The sequence below is a fragment of the Macaca mulatta genome, chromosome 1, assembly GCF_049350105.2.
Source record: "Macaca mulatta isolate MMU2019108-1 chromosome 1, T2T-MMU8v2.0, whole genome shotgun sequence".
Lineage (NCBI taxonomy): Eukaryota > Metazoa > Chordata > Mammalia > Primates > Cercopithecidae > Macaca > Macaca mulatta.
In genome coordinates this window covers 196,709,082-196,725,155 of record NC_133406.1, presented here as the reverse complement: position 1 = coordinate 196,725,155, position 16,074 = coordinate 196,709,082, and the positions used below count along the sequence as shown (strand labels likewise).

The window sequence follows — 16,074 nt, the reverse complement described above, 5'->3', positions numbered from 1 at the left end:
GCCTGGTCTCTTTTTGCCTTCTCTGACTTTCTGGAAGAAACAGGAACCTAAAGCCTCAGCAACTACGCCAAAACCTCGGGCCCTCTCTTCAGTCCACACAGTCCTGGGCCCCTTTCACTTCTTGTGTCAGTGCAGGACCTACGTAGCCATCCAGAGGCCTCTGGGCATCTCCTGTATCCTCTTTGCTTTGAGACCAGAGGTTTCAGGGCACACTCTTAGAGGAGACAGAGGCACAGGACTGGAGTCCTAGGACATTGCCTTGGGGTTGCCACAGCCCCACCTCTGGAAGGGCAGGTATTCCTGCAAGCACAGGAAAGATGTACTGCTGAGCCCCTGCAGGAAGCAGAGGCCCACAGACCTACCCTACTACCGACACCCGCCCTCTGGGAAGGACATGCCCCACCCCCCATCATTAGCACAGAGGCACACCCTCTCCCTTCAGCTCCCCTCTAGGCATCCTCTGTCATACTTTAGAAAAGATGTCACCTCGCCTTCTTAAGAGTCCTAGAGTCTGATCCCTCTCTTCCCCAGCATCCCCAGGCAGGCCTGAGAATGGACAGACCAGACTGTCGCCTGCACTTGAGGCCATGAAGTGAGCTTCCTATCACACTGCCACTGGCAGGCAGTAGGTGGGTCAGCCGGCCCCTGCACCCCTCTCTCACCCACCCCAATCTAAGAGTCCAGGCAGCCCTGGATTGCCCTCCCACTGGTGAGCCCTAAGGCTGCAGTCCTGGCCATCCCAAGGACCAGCAGCCTCCCACATGCTCCTTCCCACTGTGGCTGGCCTTAGGCAGAAGCAGGGGGTAAGGGAGGCCCTGACTGAGGGACAGGTCAACCCAGAAACCTCCTCTATATTCTACTGGAAATAAGGTCACTACCATGCACATGTTCCTGCCTGGATGGTGCCCCATGGAGTTGCACAGGGCATAAGCTGAATGCCCATAAGAGGTATTGCTGGCTGAAAAAGCCCCAAGGCAGGTGCCCCAACTGAGCAGCCGGTTGTGGGAGGTGACAGAGCAGATTTCTCCCTGCTTGGCCTCCTATCCCAGGGGGCTCCTGGCACACCTGCAGCAGCCCCACCACCTCCAGCAGCAGTTCTCTGTGGTCTGACTTCTAGTCCTCACCACTGCAGGAAACTACTTTCAAACAAGCTATGGTTCTGAGCCCTGGCCATGCACCAGAATCACCTGTGCAATCTGAAAATTGCACATGTCCACCCGGAAAGTCTGATTCCAGTCTAGGTTGAGGCCCGGATGTGGGTAGGTTTTAAAGGTCCTCAGTAGTTCTGAAGCATAGCCAGGGTACAGCCGGTCCACACTCATCCCCAGTACTCTCATCCCTGCCCACAGCTTCCAATTGCCAGTTGGTTGGCAATTCCCAAATTATCTTTGACAGCGCAGCTCTCTGTGCTTCCCTCCAGGCTACAGATTCACCTGCTTCCTGAACATTTCCACTTGGATAAACCACAGGCCCTTCCAACTCAACATGTCCAACACTGAACTCATGAGCCCCTGCCTTTCCTCCCAGGAACCGGGATGTACCCCTCCCCCAAGTCACCCCGCCAAAGGCACACTTTTGCAGGGCCTACCTACCTCCTCACCCTATCCAGTCAGGCACCAACAAATTTTCAAAATTGCGTGTTCTAGATTGGGGCCTGGTAGCCCCACGCTTCCCTCACGCCCTGCATCAGACCTCATCCTCTTTCTGCAGCAGCCTCCACCTTTCTCTCCAACCCCATCCTCTTTACTACAGCCAGAGTCATCCACAAAAATATCTGTCTGATCACACCATTCTGCTCAAAACCCTCCCATGGTCCCCAGTGTTAGGATCTTTCCATCCATGTTACTCACCCAGCCCTCACCCCACTTGCCAAATTGCCATAATTAGGCATCTGAAATGCTGCCCTCCAGCTACCTACTTCAAGCCTCAGCTCAGATGTTCCTCCTCTGTGACCCCTGCCTTCAGCCCTCAGTACCCACTTCTGCCAACTGCCCTTGCTGTGCCCCAGTGACCCCCGTGTTTGCAAGAGTGTCCATACTCCAAGCCCTAAGCAGCACAGGAGGTGAGCTGTGCGGAGACTAGAGCAGAGTCAGACCCTGAAAGCTTCTGCGAAGAGGCTTAGCAACCCAACGAGGCAGGTGAACTGGCCGCTGAGAGAAGAATCGGGTGGAGCAGAGAGCAGTTGCTGCAGGGCAGACAGCCAGGACCCCCAAATCTGCAGGCACCAGCAGTCAGCCGCCCCACGCAGGGACCGGCCTTCCTCTTGCTCCCCGCCCTCACTCACTTTCTCCCGCCCTCGGCCCGGCCTCCCGGCTCTCTACTTCGCGTGTCTACAAACTCAACTCCCAGTTTCCGTGCCTCTCTACCGCTCGAGTTCTCTACTCTCCATATCCGAGGGGCCCCTCCTAGCATCTACCCCCCTCCCAACCTCGGGGGACCTAGCCAAGCTAGGGGGGACTGGATCCGACGGGTGGAGCAGCCAGGTGAGCCCCGAAAGGTGGGGCGGGGCAGGGGCGCTCCCAGCCCCACCCCAGGATCTGGTGACGCCGGGGCTGGAATTTGACACCGGACGGCTGCGGCGGCGGGCATGAGGCTGCTGAGGGATGGAGTTGGGCCCGGCCTCCAGACAAGGCCCGCGGGCTCCGCCAGCAGCAGGTCCCTTGGGCCCCAGCCCTCGCTGCCACCCGGACCTGGAGCCCCACACCCGAGGTAAGCCAGCCCACTTGCCTGTTTCTGGTGCCAGCCCTGGATGGACGCTCCTGGGCTGGGGGAGTGGACAGGACCACCCCCCTGATCTCCTTTCTTGCATCCTCCCTCTCTTGGGCCCTCGGCACAGTTCTCTGCCCCTCCCAGGCCCTCAGTCCCTCTTGTCGCTTGTTGCACTGTGCTGGCCTTGCCGGCCCACGGTAATGTGACGCTCCCGCTGCCGCTACAGGGTGCAGACTGGCTGCCAAGGCCACACTTTTGGCTAAAAGAGGCACTGCGAGGTGCACAGTCCTGGGCATGCGCCGTTTGAGCTTCGGGGGAAAGCCCAGCACTGGTCCCCGGAAAGGTGCCTAGAAGAACACGGTGCAGGACCCCGTGGTGAGTAGCGGGCTGGTGGATGGGGAGGCAAGGGCTAGAAAACCAAATGGCCCTAGACCACAAGGAGGTAGGAGGCAAGGCCTGAGCTGCCCTCAAGAGACCTGCTCCCGGGCTCCCCCTAGCGCAGAGGGCTCCTAAGGCTGCCCTGCCTGCCTTTCTCTCCATCACGGAGAACAGTCACTGGCCTGGCCCGGAGGCCCTGTTTCCACTTAGCCAAGAGTCGCACACCAGGACCTGGAGGACCACCCCAGGAAGGCCTGGGGGTCTGTTCCACAGGTGTGCAGGCATTCTGTGTGCTAGAGGATGGGGATGAGGGTGGCAGCTGGGACCCAAGAGGAGGTTGGCTAATGAGGACTTATGAAGGCTCTGGGGCCCCAAAAGGGTGTTTGGGAGTGCCAGAAGTGGGAGCTCAGGAGAGGCTGGCTGGAATCAGGAACGATGGCTCAAGGCGGAAACTTCTAGGAGCATGACTACACTGCCAGATCCATAGGAGGCTGGGAAGGGGACAGCCCTAGACCAGCTCTCAGGGTAGCTCAGCTCTCAGAGACCAGGCTGGTATGGAAGCCTAGCTGGCCCTCCTGGGAGTGGCTCAGGCCTGAGTGTAGCTGAGGGGATGGAAGAGCCCACCCTGCTTGGAATCTGCAGGCTTGGCAGGCTCTGCCCCCTGGTGGCCACAGGAAGCCATGGCCCAGGCCCCATGTTTTCCGAGGGTCCCACCATCCCCCGGCTCTGTGATCATTGGGGGACCCCTATGGTCAGAGGAGAGAACTCAGGTGGCTCTGGGTCCAGAACACAGTTCACAGAGGGGCAAGGTGAAGCAGCTCTTGGTGGGCAGCACAGCTTGAGGCTTGGAGCTCACTATTATTAGATAACTCTTAGAGTGACCAACTAGCACTCTCATTCTTCTCCAGGCCTCAGCTTCCTTTCCCGCAGCCTGGGGTGAAGGCCTTTGCAGGACCAAGTGTGTCCAGCTACAACTCCCTCCAGCCACTTCCAGCATCTCCAGCCCTACAGCACAGAGCAGGAAGGTTCTGGGAAAAGAGGACCCCTCTCTCCCCTCTAGCTGTGTGACCTTGTAACCTTAGACAACCTCTGAGCTTCTCTGAGCCTTGTTTGCTCATCTGGAAAAAGGGGATTAAACCATTTACCTCATGGAGTTGTGAAAGAATAGCTGCAAAGCACCTAACACATAGCAAGGTTCCCAGTGCAGCTACTTCTGCTGAGTTGAGTTCAGCTGTCCAGGCCCCTTGTTCCTCACCTGGAGAAACTGGGGTGGCAGGACGGCCTCCCAAAAGATAACTCATCTCTTAATTTGCAAGCTGCCTCAAGAGGAGGGTGGGGGAACAGCTCAACAAAGGCTGATGGGCGCTCCTGGTGTTGATAGAGATGGAACTTGGACTTGGAGGCCTCTCCGCACTGTCCCACTGCCCCTGGCCTAGGCGGCAGGTGAGTGCTTCTCCCAGTGACTCCTACCTGGAGCTGAGGAAAGGCGGCTTGACCGGCGAGGGATAGCAGGGCTTGGCTTGCGCAGCGGTTAGGTGTGGGATGGGAAATGGTCAGGGAGGGACCAGGTGAATGGGAGGAGGAGCGGGACTTCTCTGAATGGTCGGTGCACGCAGGTGATTCCTCCCCTGGGCTCCCAGAGGCAGCAAACCCATTATACTGGAACGTACGCCCTTCCTGAGCTTCCCCTCCACACAGCTAGGAGCCCATCCCCGGCCTGATCTCAGCCCAAGGACAGCCCCTCCTTGAGGTCCTCCCTCCCCAAGCCCACCTGGGCGCCCTCTTTCTCCCTGAGACTCCACTTGGTCTCTCCGCGCAGCCTGCCCTGTGGCCCACCCTGGCCGCTCTGGCTCTGCTGAGCAGCGTCGCAGAGGCCTCCCTGGGACCCGCGCCCCCCAGCCCTGCCCCCCGCGAAGGCCCCGCGCCTGTCTTGGCGCCCCCCGCCGGCCACCTGCCGGGTAGGTGAGAGGGCGAGGGGGCGGGGAGGGGCTCGCCCGGGACACCGCGCGTGACTAGGTCTCATTCCAGGGGGACGCACGGCCCGCTGGTGCAGTGGAAGAGCCCGGCGGCCGCCGTCGCAGCCTTCTCGTCCCGCGCCGCCGCCGCCCGCGCCCCCATCTGCTCCTCCCCGCGGGGGCCGCGCAGCGCGGGCTGGGGGCCCGGGCAGCCGCCCTCGGGCCGCGGGGGCGCGGGGCTGCCGCCTGCGCTCGCAGCTGGTGCCAGTGCGCGCGCTCGGCCTGGGCCACCGTTCCGACGAGCTGGTGCGTTTCCGCTTCTGCAGCGGCTCCTGCCGCCGCGCGCGATCTCCGCACGACCTCAGCCTGGCCAGCCTACTGGGCGCTGGGGCCCTCCGACCGCCCCCGGGCTCCCGGCCCATCAGCCAGCCCTGCTGCCGACCCACGCACTACGAAGCAGTCTCCTTCATGGACGTCAATAGCACCTGGAGAACCGTGGACCGTCTCTCGGCCACCGCCTGCGGCTGCCTGGGCTGAAGGCTCACTCCAGGGCTTTGCAGACTGGACCCTTGCCGATAGCTCTTCCTGCCTGGGACTCTCCCGCAGAGTCCCACTAGCCAGTGGCCTCAGCCAGGGACGGAGGCCTCAGAGCCGAGAGGCCCCTGCTGGCGAGTGATGAACATCATCCCTGGACAGGTGGAGGGACAACTGACTAGCAGCCCCAGAGCCCTCACCCTGCCATCCCAGCCTAAAAGACACCAGAGACCTCAGTTAGGGAGCCCTACAGACCCACTTCTCACAGACTCTGGCACTGGCCAGGCCTCGAACCTGGGACTCCTCCTCTGATGAACCCTACAGTGGCTGAGACATCAGCCTCCGCCCAGGCGCTTTGGGGACAGCCTTTGAAGGACACATATTGCAGTTGCTTGGTTGAAAGCGCCTGTGCTGGAACTGGCCTGTACTCACTCATGGGAGCTGGCCCCTATTTATTATTTCTAAGTTATTTATTTACTTCTGTGGCTTGTCAGATCCTTTTCCTGGGCAGTGGGGGGCTGGGGAGAAGAGGCTAGATGGAGATTATGCCTTGCTGATCGCATTCGCACACCTCAGGCTGACTCAGAAATCACAGACCTGACCTGGATCTCCGGCCCCCACCCAGCAGCTCCGGGATGGGAGGAATGGAACACAGGCAGGGGCAGGGCAGGCAGCAAGGGTGCAGTCACTAGTCCTGGCAGGCTGCTCACTTGGGCCTGGACTTACCTCTGGGGAAAGAGATTGCAGAGTCTTCTGTGGAGAAAGCCCTGTCTATGTGACCTGTGGCATCTCTGAGGCCCCCGCTTAGTGTAAAGACACAGAGAAGCACCCATTGTCCCACCCCACAGTCATTGATCAGTGTCTTACCATCCAGGGAATTGTCTTGAAGATACCTTGTCAGATATACACATGCCTCTGCTTGCAGACAGTCCAGCATGGTTAACTCACTATCCACATTCCATGAAATAGCCCAGGGCATGAGGGCATCTGAAAAAAAGCTGAGGGTTGGGAGAGGGTGCGGTGGGGTGCTGGCTCCGGTGAACGAAGCACAGAGCTCCATGGGGATAAGGAGGCAGGAAAGGATAAGAGCCCCAGAAGGATCTGCATCTTGGGTGATGAATAAGAATAATCATTAACTCAAACAAATATTTATTAGGCACCTATTATATGTCAGATACTGATTATATGACAGATGCCAAGGATACAGAAGTGAAAACAGACATGATCCCTGCCCTTGAGAAGCTTCAACCAGGAGAGACAGACAATAAGTAAACAATTACAGTAAAAATTAGTTAAATTCAATTTAGCAAGTGGCATGAAAAGGACAGGAAGCTGCCAGGCGCGGTGGCTCATGTCTGTAATCCCAGCACTTTGGGAGGCCGAGGCAGGCGGATCATGAGGTCAGAAGATCAAGACCATCCTGGCTAACATGGTGAAACCCTGTCTCTACTAAAAATACAAAAAAAAAAAAAAAAAATGAGCTGGGCATGGAGGTGGGCACCTGTAGTCCCAGCTACTCGGGAGGCTGAGGCAGGAGAATGCCGTGAACCCGGGAGGCGGAGGTTGCAGTGAGCCGAGATAGCGCCACTGCACTCCAGCCTGGGAGACAGAGCGAGACTCCGTCTCAAAAAGAAAAGAAAAGAAACAAAAGAAAAGGACAGGAAGCTAAGAAGTCCACACCTTCGTGGGGAAGAAAGAAGTTAGTGCTGACCCTGGCCTCTCACACCACCCCCCCCCAAGTCACCTCCAAAAGGCCAGGGCTGTCCCTGAGCTTTTCTGAATATCCTTTGAAACCTTGTTTCCCACGTCCTATACATTTGTACTGGGGAGGCCTCTGTGATTTTTCTTCTTTGGAAATGAGATGGGGGCATGGATGCGGAAAGGATGCTAAGTCTGAGGAACTGTGGGACATCCAGAGGGGTTGTCAGGAGGGAGTGGGATCTGCTGGTCTGGAGCTGCGGGAGGAGGTCTGGGCCGGACTGGTGTGAGAGCTGTCAGCACAGGGGCAGGAGCTGCAGCCGGGGATGGATGAGAGCACCATGAGACGGACAGGGCATTTAACGCTGCTGACAGAAATTCCTTCCAATCTGCCTGTGTGCCTGCCTGCTTTGGCACAGGTGCCCCCTTCACCCAGGCTACAGTGAGGAGCTGGCAAGAGCTCTCTGAAGGCTGTGCCCATTCTGGGTCAACGAGGAGAGATGTGTGTGTGCTCCCACTCTTCTGCATTCACTGCCCCAGTTCTAGATGCTCCCAAAATGTTGATGCCTTTGTTCCCTTCAAACACCCTGTTGGCCCCTCTCTGCCTCCAAACGGATTCAGGATCCTTAGTTCCACCTTCCCTCCTGCAAAGAAAATGGCCCCAGGGCCATACAGTTTACAGAAGGCTGGCTGCTGGCAGAGAAGGACATTCTGTCAATTCCAGGGTTATTGGGGCCAGGCAGCCCCCTGTTGGCAAGACTTTAAAGCCTAGCCTAGTCCCCAAACCCTGCCACTCAGTAGACATGGCTGCTCCAGAGCCAGTAAAGGAGACTGACTGAAGCCATCTCTGACAATGCTCACAGTGACAGGGCCACAGCCCAAGCCAAAGGTGCTGGCTGTCGACACTCCCCAGGCTGCCAGCTTTTCAGGGAATAGTGCCCACCCCAGCTGGAGGCTGCATTCTGGGCTCCAGATAGCTTGTACTCAACATCTCAGAGTCCGGAACAAGACAGCAACAGTTCCAAAAACACATTCCCACATGAACTAGCCTCAGTATGCAATTCAGGACAACCCAAATCAAACGGAAGAAAGAGAGTGAAGGGAAGGAGGGGAGGGAGGGAGGAAGGAAGGAAGGAGGCAGGGAGGGAAGAAGGGAAGGAGGGAGGGAAGAAAGAAAGGGGAAAGAGAGAGAAAGCAAGAAGCAAGCAAGAAAGAAAAGGTTGTTTTCCCCAAAGGAAACAGGCTGCAGAGCTGTACCTCTGTTTACCACATAGTAGCTATAACCTGTCACCAGGTGGCACATTGTAGCTCCTGGGGCCACAGGTGACTCTGGTCAATACTAAAGCCAAAGGCCATTTAGTCCTTTGAACTCTCAGAAGCATTCGATAGTATCAGTCCTCCTTGAAAAGCTGTCTTCTTGTGACTGTCTTGGTTCCATACTCTCCGGGTTCTCCTTCCACTCCTCCAGAGGCTTATTCTCAGATGAATTCTGAGTTCCTCTTCCTCTCTCTGCCTCTCATGTTCCTCAGAGCTCTGATACTGACGCTCTCTCCTCTTCCCATTCTACTGTCTCCCTGAGCAGCACTGTCTGCTCCCGTGGTTTCAGTTACCACCTCCACGCTGATCATGCTCACATTTTATCTCCAGCCTAGAACGTTCACCTGAGCCCCAAGTCTGTAATTCCAATACCTCTATCTGTATGTCCTGGGAGACCTCAGGCTTAACATATCTGTACTGGATGTCTTCCATTTGCTCCTTCAGATCTGCTGTCCACCCTTCTCCACCCTGCTCTGCTCCTCAATGAGCTTCCCTGCTGTCCAGCTTCCAGACCCTCCCCAGTGTTCCCTACTCAGTGAGTGCACCAATCTCATCCAGTGACACAGCCAGAAACTTGGGCAATCTCCTAGACTTCTTAAGCTCTGTCATGTCCCTTAAGCACTGGTCACCAAATCCTTAGATCCTGCAGATCCATCCCCTTTCCCTATCCCCAGTGCTGTTCTGCTGAAGTCTTCATAATTTTTTGGATGGTTTATTGCTCATCCTCCTACCTGGTCTCACTGTCTCCAGTCACAACTCCCTCCAATCATTCTCAGCCCTGCAGCCAGATAAGTTACCTTCTCTTCACATTAACCGAGTATGAACTGTCATGCATTGGGCTAGTTTCAGGGATTCAGAGACCAGTGAGAAACATGTTTTGCCATCAAGGAAACTATACTTGGAGATGGAAGTAGGGGTAGGGTAGCAAATAAAAGTAAAAGACATCTGGTTAAATTTGGATTTCAGGCCAGGTGTAGTGACTCACGCCTGTAATCCCAGCACTTTGGGAGGCCGAGGTGGGCGGATCACGAGGTCAAGAGAGCGAGACCCTCCTGGCCAACATGGTGAAACCCTGTCTCTACTAAAAATATAAAAATTGGCTGGGTGTGGTGGGCACCTGTAGTCCCAGCTACTTGGGAGGCTGAGGCAGGACAATCGCTTGAACCCAGGAGGTGGAGGTTGCAGTGAGCCAAGATCATGCCACTGTACTCCAGCCTGGCGACAAAGTGAGATTCTGTCTCCAAAAAAAAAAAAAAAAAAAAAGGATTTCAGGTAAACAATAAATACACTTTTTTTTTGAGATAGGGTCTTGCTCTGTCCCTTGGGCTGGAGTGCAGTGGTGCGATCTCAGTTCACTGCAACCTCCACCTCCTGGGCTAAAGCAATCCTCCCACCTCAGCCTCCTAACTAGCTAAGGCTACAGGTGCATTCTACCATGACTGGCTAATTTTTAAATTATTATTATTTTTTTAGTAGAGACAGGCTCTTACTACGTTACCCACACTGGTCTTGAACTCCTGAGTTCAAGAGATCCTCCCACCTTGGCCTCCCAAAGCGCTCGGATTACAGGTGCGAGTCACCATGCCTGGCCTAAATACTTGTTTTCAGTATGTCCAATGCAATCATTGGGACATACTTATATAAAAAATTTGGCTGGGTGTGGTGGCTCACACCTATAATCCCAGCACTTTGGGAGGTTGAAACGGGTGGATCACTAGAGCTCAGGAATTGAAGACCAGCCTGGGCAACATAGTGAAACCCTGTCTCTACCAAAAATATAGAAACTTAGCCAGGTGTGGTGACGTGCATCTGTCCAGCTATTTGGAGGCTGAGGTGGGAGGATTGTTCGAGTCCAAGGGGTGGAAGTTGCAGAGCCAAAATCGCACCACTGCCCTCCAACCTGGGTGACAGAGTAAGACTCCATCTCAAAAAAAAAAAAAAAAAAAAAAAGGCCAGGATCACGCCTGCAATCCCTGCACTTTGGGAGGCTGAGGCTGGCGGATCACAAGGTCAGAAGATCGAGACCATCCTGGCTAACATGGTGAAACCCTGTCTCTACTAAAAATACAAAAAATTAGCCGGGCATGGTGGTGGGCGCCTGTAGTCCCAGCTACTCAGGAGACTGAGGCAGGAGAACGGCATGAACCCGGGAGGCGGAGGTTGCAGTGAGCTGAGATAGCACCACTGCGCTCCAGCCTGGGTGACAGCGTGAGACTCCGTCTCGAAAAAAATTGTTGTTGATCTGATAGTCAAAATTAAATAGGTGGCCAGGTGCGGTGGCTCACACCTGTAATCCCAGCACTATGGGAGGCCAAGGTGGGCGAATCACAAGGTCAGAAGTTCGAGACCAGACTAGCCAATATGGTGAAACCCCATCTCTACTAAAAATACAAAATTAGCCGGGGATAGTAGCGTGCATGCCTGTAGTGCCAGTTACTCAGTGAGGCCGAGGCAGAAGAACTGCTTGAACCCAGGAGGCAGAGGCTGCAGTGAGCTGTGCCACTGCACTCCAGCCTGGGTGACAGAGCAAGACTCCATCTCAGAAAAAAAATAACTGTCCTGATTTTTTCTGGCAAGCCTAGGTGGGGGTAAACAAGTACCCCAGTAGAAGTATGACTGAGGTTATAGGTATGTGTGTCAAGGAGGGCGAAGAATCTACAATCACAAAGGAAGAACAATCAGTTTTTTCCTAGATAGATGCAGAAGAGGAAAAGTCTTTGTGGAAAAGGTGATATTTGAACTGAGTCTTGAAAAACGAGTGTGTTTGCACAGGGTGGGTTATAGGGTGGATGGGACGCATGGGACCCAAACTGGTTACTGCTGATTGCCTTTATTTCCTCTCACTTCTACATTTACACTGTTTGTTGTGGCCATGTCCTGTCCTGCATGTTGTGGTTCTCCTCAGCCCTGGACAGGAATGGAGTAGAGAGGTGAGGGCCTCTTCCTTGGGCTCTCCATCTCAGCCTGAAGACTCTGCTAGTCCTATATTCTTTAGATTTTTTTTTTTTATTTTTTTTTTATTTTTTATTTTTTACTAGCCAGTTCATCACAGCTTCAATTCCCTGTTACAGTTCAAAATTCTTACATTAAACTTTCCCTGCATGCTGACTGTGTGGTGTCTCTCTCCTGATGGCATCCAGAATGACACAGAGCCTTCTCAGCCGAGGAAGTAGTATGAACAAAGACAGGGAAGTGTGAAACAGCCTGGTGTGCTCCCAGGATTGCCAGCAGCTTCCAGTGGACCTGGGGAGGGTCTCCATCAAGACAAAAGGCTGGAGAGATCACAAAGGCCTTTGAATGTTATACCAAGGAGCTCGGCCTTTGCTCTGAAAGGAGCCACTGAAGGGTTTTAAGTGGGCTTGGTTAGAGATGTGTTTCAGATGGATCACTGGCTTCTGTGTCTAGTATGGATGGAAGAGGCAAGGTGGGAGCCAGCTAGAGCTGCCATAGTTAGAGCTGTTCAGGCAACAAGCACAGGTACCTTGAGTTAGGGCAGAAGCAATATGCAAGGACAGAAGAGATGTGAGGGGCAATAAGAGAGGTGAGGGCTTGCTAAGAAATGGTTTCCAGGTGTCTACCTTTGGGGACTGGTACGGAACCCAGGGGATGTAGTATTTTAGTATGTGATAGGGTTAAGATGTGGGGAAAATGTGAGTTCAGTTTTGTACATGTTCAACTTCAGGTGCTGTGGCAACTTCAGAGGGCCAGGAGGCAGCTGAATATGCAGGTTTGAAACTCAGGACAGTCTGGGCTGGAGAAATCCAAGGAGTCACAGCTTGAAGCCAGGGGAGTGGTGAGATAATGAGGCCTAAGACAAGAAGCAGAGACTAAGGAGAACCAACATTCAAGGAGCAGGGGGAGGAACAGGGACAGGCCAGTGAAGGAAACCAAACAGGAGTGGTCAGAGTGTCAGGACAAACAAAACCAAACAGAAGAGCTGAGGGAGTGGCCAACAGGGCCAGATGCAGCACACAAATCAAGCTGCAGCAGAGCCGAAAGCTTCCCATTAGGTTTTCTTGCAACATGGTAGCCTAAGGACTTGGGCTAAACTTCCTGCTGAAAACAACTTTAAATATTAGACTCTATCTGTCTTTAAAATTAAATGCATCCGTAAGCTGGCAAAAACATAAGAAATGCGCTGAGGCCAAAAAAAATAAATGAAAGCAAGAAGCTACAAAGGTAAGCAAAGCTCTATCATTGGCTTTCATCTTGAGGGCAGTTGCCGAACCCAGTGAACCTGATCATTGGTTTTCAAGGTGTCCCTGAGCTTATGAGAAAGACAAAGCCCAGGGCCCCCTCACCATGGGGAGTCTGTTTAGAAACTTCTCCATAAGGCCAGGACCTCAAAGGCCAGTGTATGCCCACACTGTGAGGGGGAATTAGAAAGAAACCTGCCCCTGTCTGACTTAACTCTCTCCCTCAAACCAGGGGACTACAAAGAAAACTGCCTGCATCCAACCTTGGTACTAAGAAGGGGGAATAATCTCCCCCTGATAATTCTTTTTTTTTTTTTTTTTTTTTTGTGAGACAGTCTTGCTCTGTTGCCCAGGCTGCAATGCAATGGTGTGATCTCAGCTCACTGCAACCTCCACCTCCCGGGTTCAAGAGATTCTCCTGCCTCAGCCTCCCAAGTAGCTGGGACTACAGGTGTCTGCCACCACACCAGGGTAATTTTTGTATTATTAATAGAGACAGGGTTTCACCATGTTGGCCAGGCTGGTCTCGAACTCCTGACCTCGTGATCCGCTTGCCTCGGCCTCCCAAAGTGCTGGTGGCGTGAGCCACTGCACCCAGCCTCCCCGAGAAATCTTTTTTTTTTTTTTTTTTGAGACGGAGTCTCGCTCTGCCGCCCAGGCTGGAGTACAGTGGTCGGATCTCAGCTCACTGCTAGCTCCACCTCCCGGGTTTACGCCATTCTCCTGCCTCAGCCTCCCGAGTAGCTGGGACTACAGGCGCCCGCCAAGTTTTTTAGTATTTTTTAGTAGAGACGGGGTTTCACCGTGTTAGCCAGGATGGTCTCGATCTCCTGACCTCGTGATCCACGCATCTCAGCCTCCCAAAGTGCTGGGATTACAGGCTCGAGCCACCGCGCCCGGCCTAGAATTCTTAACTACAAGCAGGCAGTCGTCTGGTTTTGCAGACCAAATTCACATGATTTTGGCAGGCTGAAAAACTTCAAAGTGATCATTTAATTTGACATGAACATGGATTGGTAGTGGTTCCAGTTGACCAACAAAAGCTCCCTCTCCCCATCTGCTGAGTTTTGGGATGTTCCCTCCTGAATCTGAAGACCCCTCCCAGGGTTGCCACAGGTTCTTGCCTCTATAGGTCTACAATTCTTCCTTAGAGAAGAGCCCTTTTGGCTCCCAAAGACTTATCCGCCACTTGGCTCTAAGCTGTCCTGCACTAACATCCAAATCTCCTGGAGATCACCTTTGGTCTGGCCTCTGGAAATGCCCCCAACTCTCCCCAGGGCCTACTTCAGTCCATCTGTCCTAAGTAGTGTTTGCAAAGGATGTTCAGGACTCATTGCTGGTGAGACTGGGCTTCTTTCTCTGCCAGATCCCTGGAATCCCCAGGGGTGAGGAGGAGCCCTGGATAGGAAGCAGGAAGAAAACACATACTGACAAAGGTGTGGTCTCTAGGCTGAGCCCCCCACCCCTAAAACCCCCTTAACTAAAATGAGTTTCAGAAGAAGCTAAGGTCTCATTGCTAGAAAGAGGCACAAACAGGTTTTGAACTCAGGACTAAGTCCAGAATTTGTACACTTAAACCCCACTCCCAACACCATCTCCCCTGGCCACCACCACCTCCACCAGTGAAACTGCCAGGAGCACCAGGCCCAAGGTCTTTCCCACCCTAGGCACAGGCCTGGAATCAGTTACTTTATTTTGGCTTTCTATTTCCTCCTTCCAAATTCTCCTGCCTCTTTTTCTTCCTTCAATTTGTCTTTCATATTGCAGACAGATTTTTCTAAATGCAAATGTAATCATCATAGCTCACTTGAAACCCCATCATGGTTTCATATTGCACTTAGGATAATGTCCAAACTCCTATAAGAATCTATTGCTACCAACTTGTCTTTCCAACCTCATCTCTGTTACTCACACCCTTCCCCACCCCACATATATTCCCTTTAAATGAATATAAATTACTTGCTATTCTTTCTTTCTTTCTTTTTTTTTTTTTTTTGAGACAGAGTCTCGCTCTGTCGCCCAGGCTGGAGTGCAGTGGCGCGAGCTCAGCTCACTTCAAGCTCCGCCTCCTGGGTTCACACCATTCTCCTGCCTCAGCCTCCCAAGTAGCTGGGACTACAGGTGCCCGCCACCAGGCCAGGCTAATTTTTTGTATTTTTAGTAGAGACGGGGTTTCACTGTGTTAGCCAGGATGGTCTCGATCTCCTGACCTCGTGATCTGCCCGCCTCGGCCTCCTAAAGTGCTGGGATTACAGGCATGAGCCACCGCGCCCGGCCTACTTGCTATTCATTCAGCCTTGCTGAATGACTTAGAGTCCCACTGGATTTTGCTTACCAGCTAAATGAGCCCCTCTCCTTCCCAGGCTTTCTATTCTTCAAGCTCAGATCAAGTTTCTCTTCTCAGGGAAGCCTTCATGGACCTTCTCAGGCCTCAGCGGCTGCTGTCAATGCCAGCTTCCTCCACTTGAACAAAACTACAGAGCTCTTTGCACTTTTAATTTTTTTCCTCTTCCCTGCTAGGGTAGCTGGCAGGAGTTAATAAACAATAAAATACAACTGGAGGGCTGAGAGGCAGGAACCACCGGGGCCTGTGGCAGACCAGACCTATGGCAGGGTCTGCCACCCTGTCTTTGTGCCAAGGGCAAGATAAGCCTAACTTTCCCCAAGCTCGATTTCCTCATCTCATCTGAAAACGATGAATAAAAATACCCAGCTCAGAGCTACTAAGAAAACTGAACCTAAGGTATGCAAAGTCCTGCTCCTAGCACTTAAATGTAAGCTACTCTTATTCTAGTTACACATAAAGTTACTTCCAAAAACCTTACGAAATTCCCCGAGCACTGTCCATGGTATGTGGTTTCCCGGTTGCTTATTGGGTGGTCCCAAGAACCTTCCTTTTTTCCTTCCTGAGGCGTGCCAAGTCCCCTCTCCTCTTCTCTGGGTGGTGCTGACGCCTTCTTCCCAGGCTGCACCTTTGCTGGGCCGGAGGATGCCCTCGCAGCGGAGCGCCAGAGCCACCAGGCAACCTCCCCAGCCTCCACCCTCTAGCCCGGGCTCCCACCTCCGTCCTCGGGCCCCTCGAGTCACGTTCTCCTACTAAGCAGTTGGGCCGCAGCGCCCCGCGCCGGTCTGACCCGGAATGCCTGCTGGCCGCGGTAGGCCGAGGACAGGCGGGGCTCTGCAGGTCCCCAACCCACGTGCTCCCGGCCTCCTCCGCAGGGCGCCGCCTTCCGGCTAGGCGCAACATGGACTACATTTCCCAGGGTGAACAGCGGCGGGGCCTAGAC

The 16,074-nt window shown here is 53.9% G+C and overlaps 1 protein-coding gene and 1 long non-coding RNA gene across 5 annotated transcripts; one reads left to right on the top strand and one right to left on the bottom strand.

Moving 5' to 3' along the window:
- The first annotated feature begins 2,571 nt into the window (after window positions 1-2,571).
- Window positions 2,572-6,049, top strand: ARTN (artemin). 4 transcript variants are annotated; one of them, XM_077960633.1, is made up of 5 exons: window positions 2,572-2,709; window positions 2,936-3,084; window positions 4,404-4,530; window positions 4,883-5,045; window positions 5,116-6,049. In XM_077960633.1, exons 3-5 carry the CDS (start codon window positions 4,471-4,473, stop codon window positions 5,577-5,579), a joined length of 687 nt encoding a protein of 228 aa, XP_077816759.1. In that variant the 5' UTR covers window positions 2,572-2,709; window positions 2,936-3,084; window positions 4,404-4,470; the 3' UTR covers window positions 5,580-6,049. The 4 variants fall into 4 exon arrangements, with proteins under 4 accessions (XP_077816759.1, XP_077816767.1, XP_077816761.1 ...); XM_077960641.1 differs by having other exon boundaries at window positions 2,625-2,709; window positions 4,907-5,045; XM_077960635.1 differs by lacking the exon at window positions 2,936-3,084 and having other exon boundaries at window positions 2,625-2,709.
- Window positions 6,050-13,761: 7,712 nt separating this feature from the next.
- LOC144334002 (uncharacterized) lies at window positions 13,762-15,967 on the bottom strand. Its single transcript, XR_013403236.1, has 2 exons — window positions 15,613-15,967; window positions 13,762-14,185 (listed from the first exon to the last, which is right to left on the bottom strand). It is a non-coding gene; the product is annotated as an uncharacterized LOC144334002 (long non-coding RNA).
- Between the last annotated feature and the right edge of the window lie 107 nt (window positions 15,968-16,074).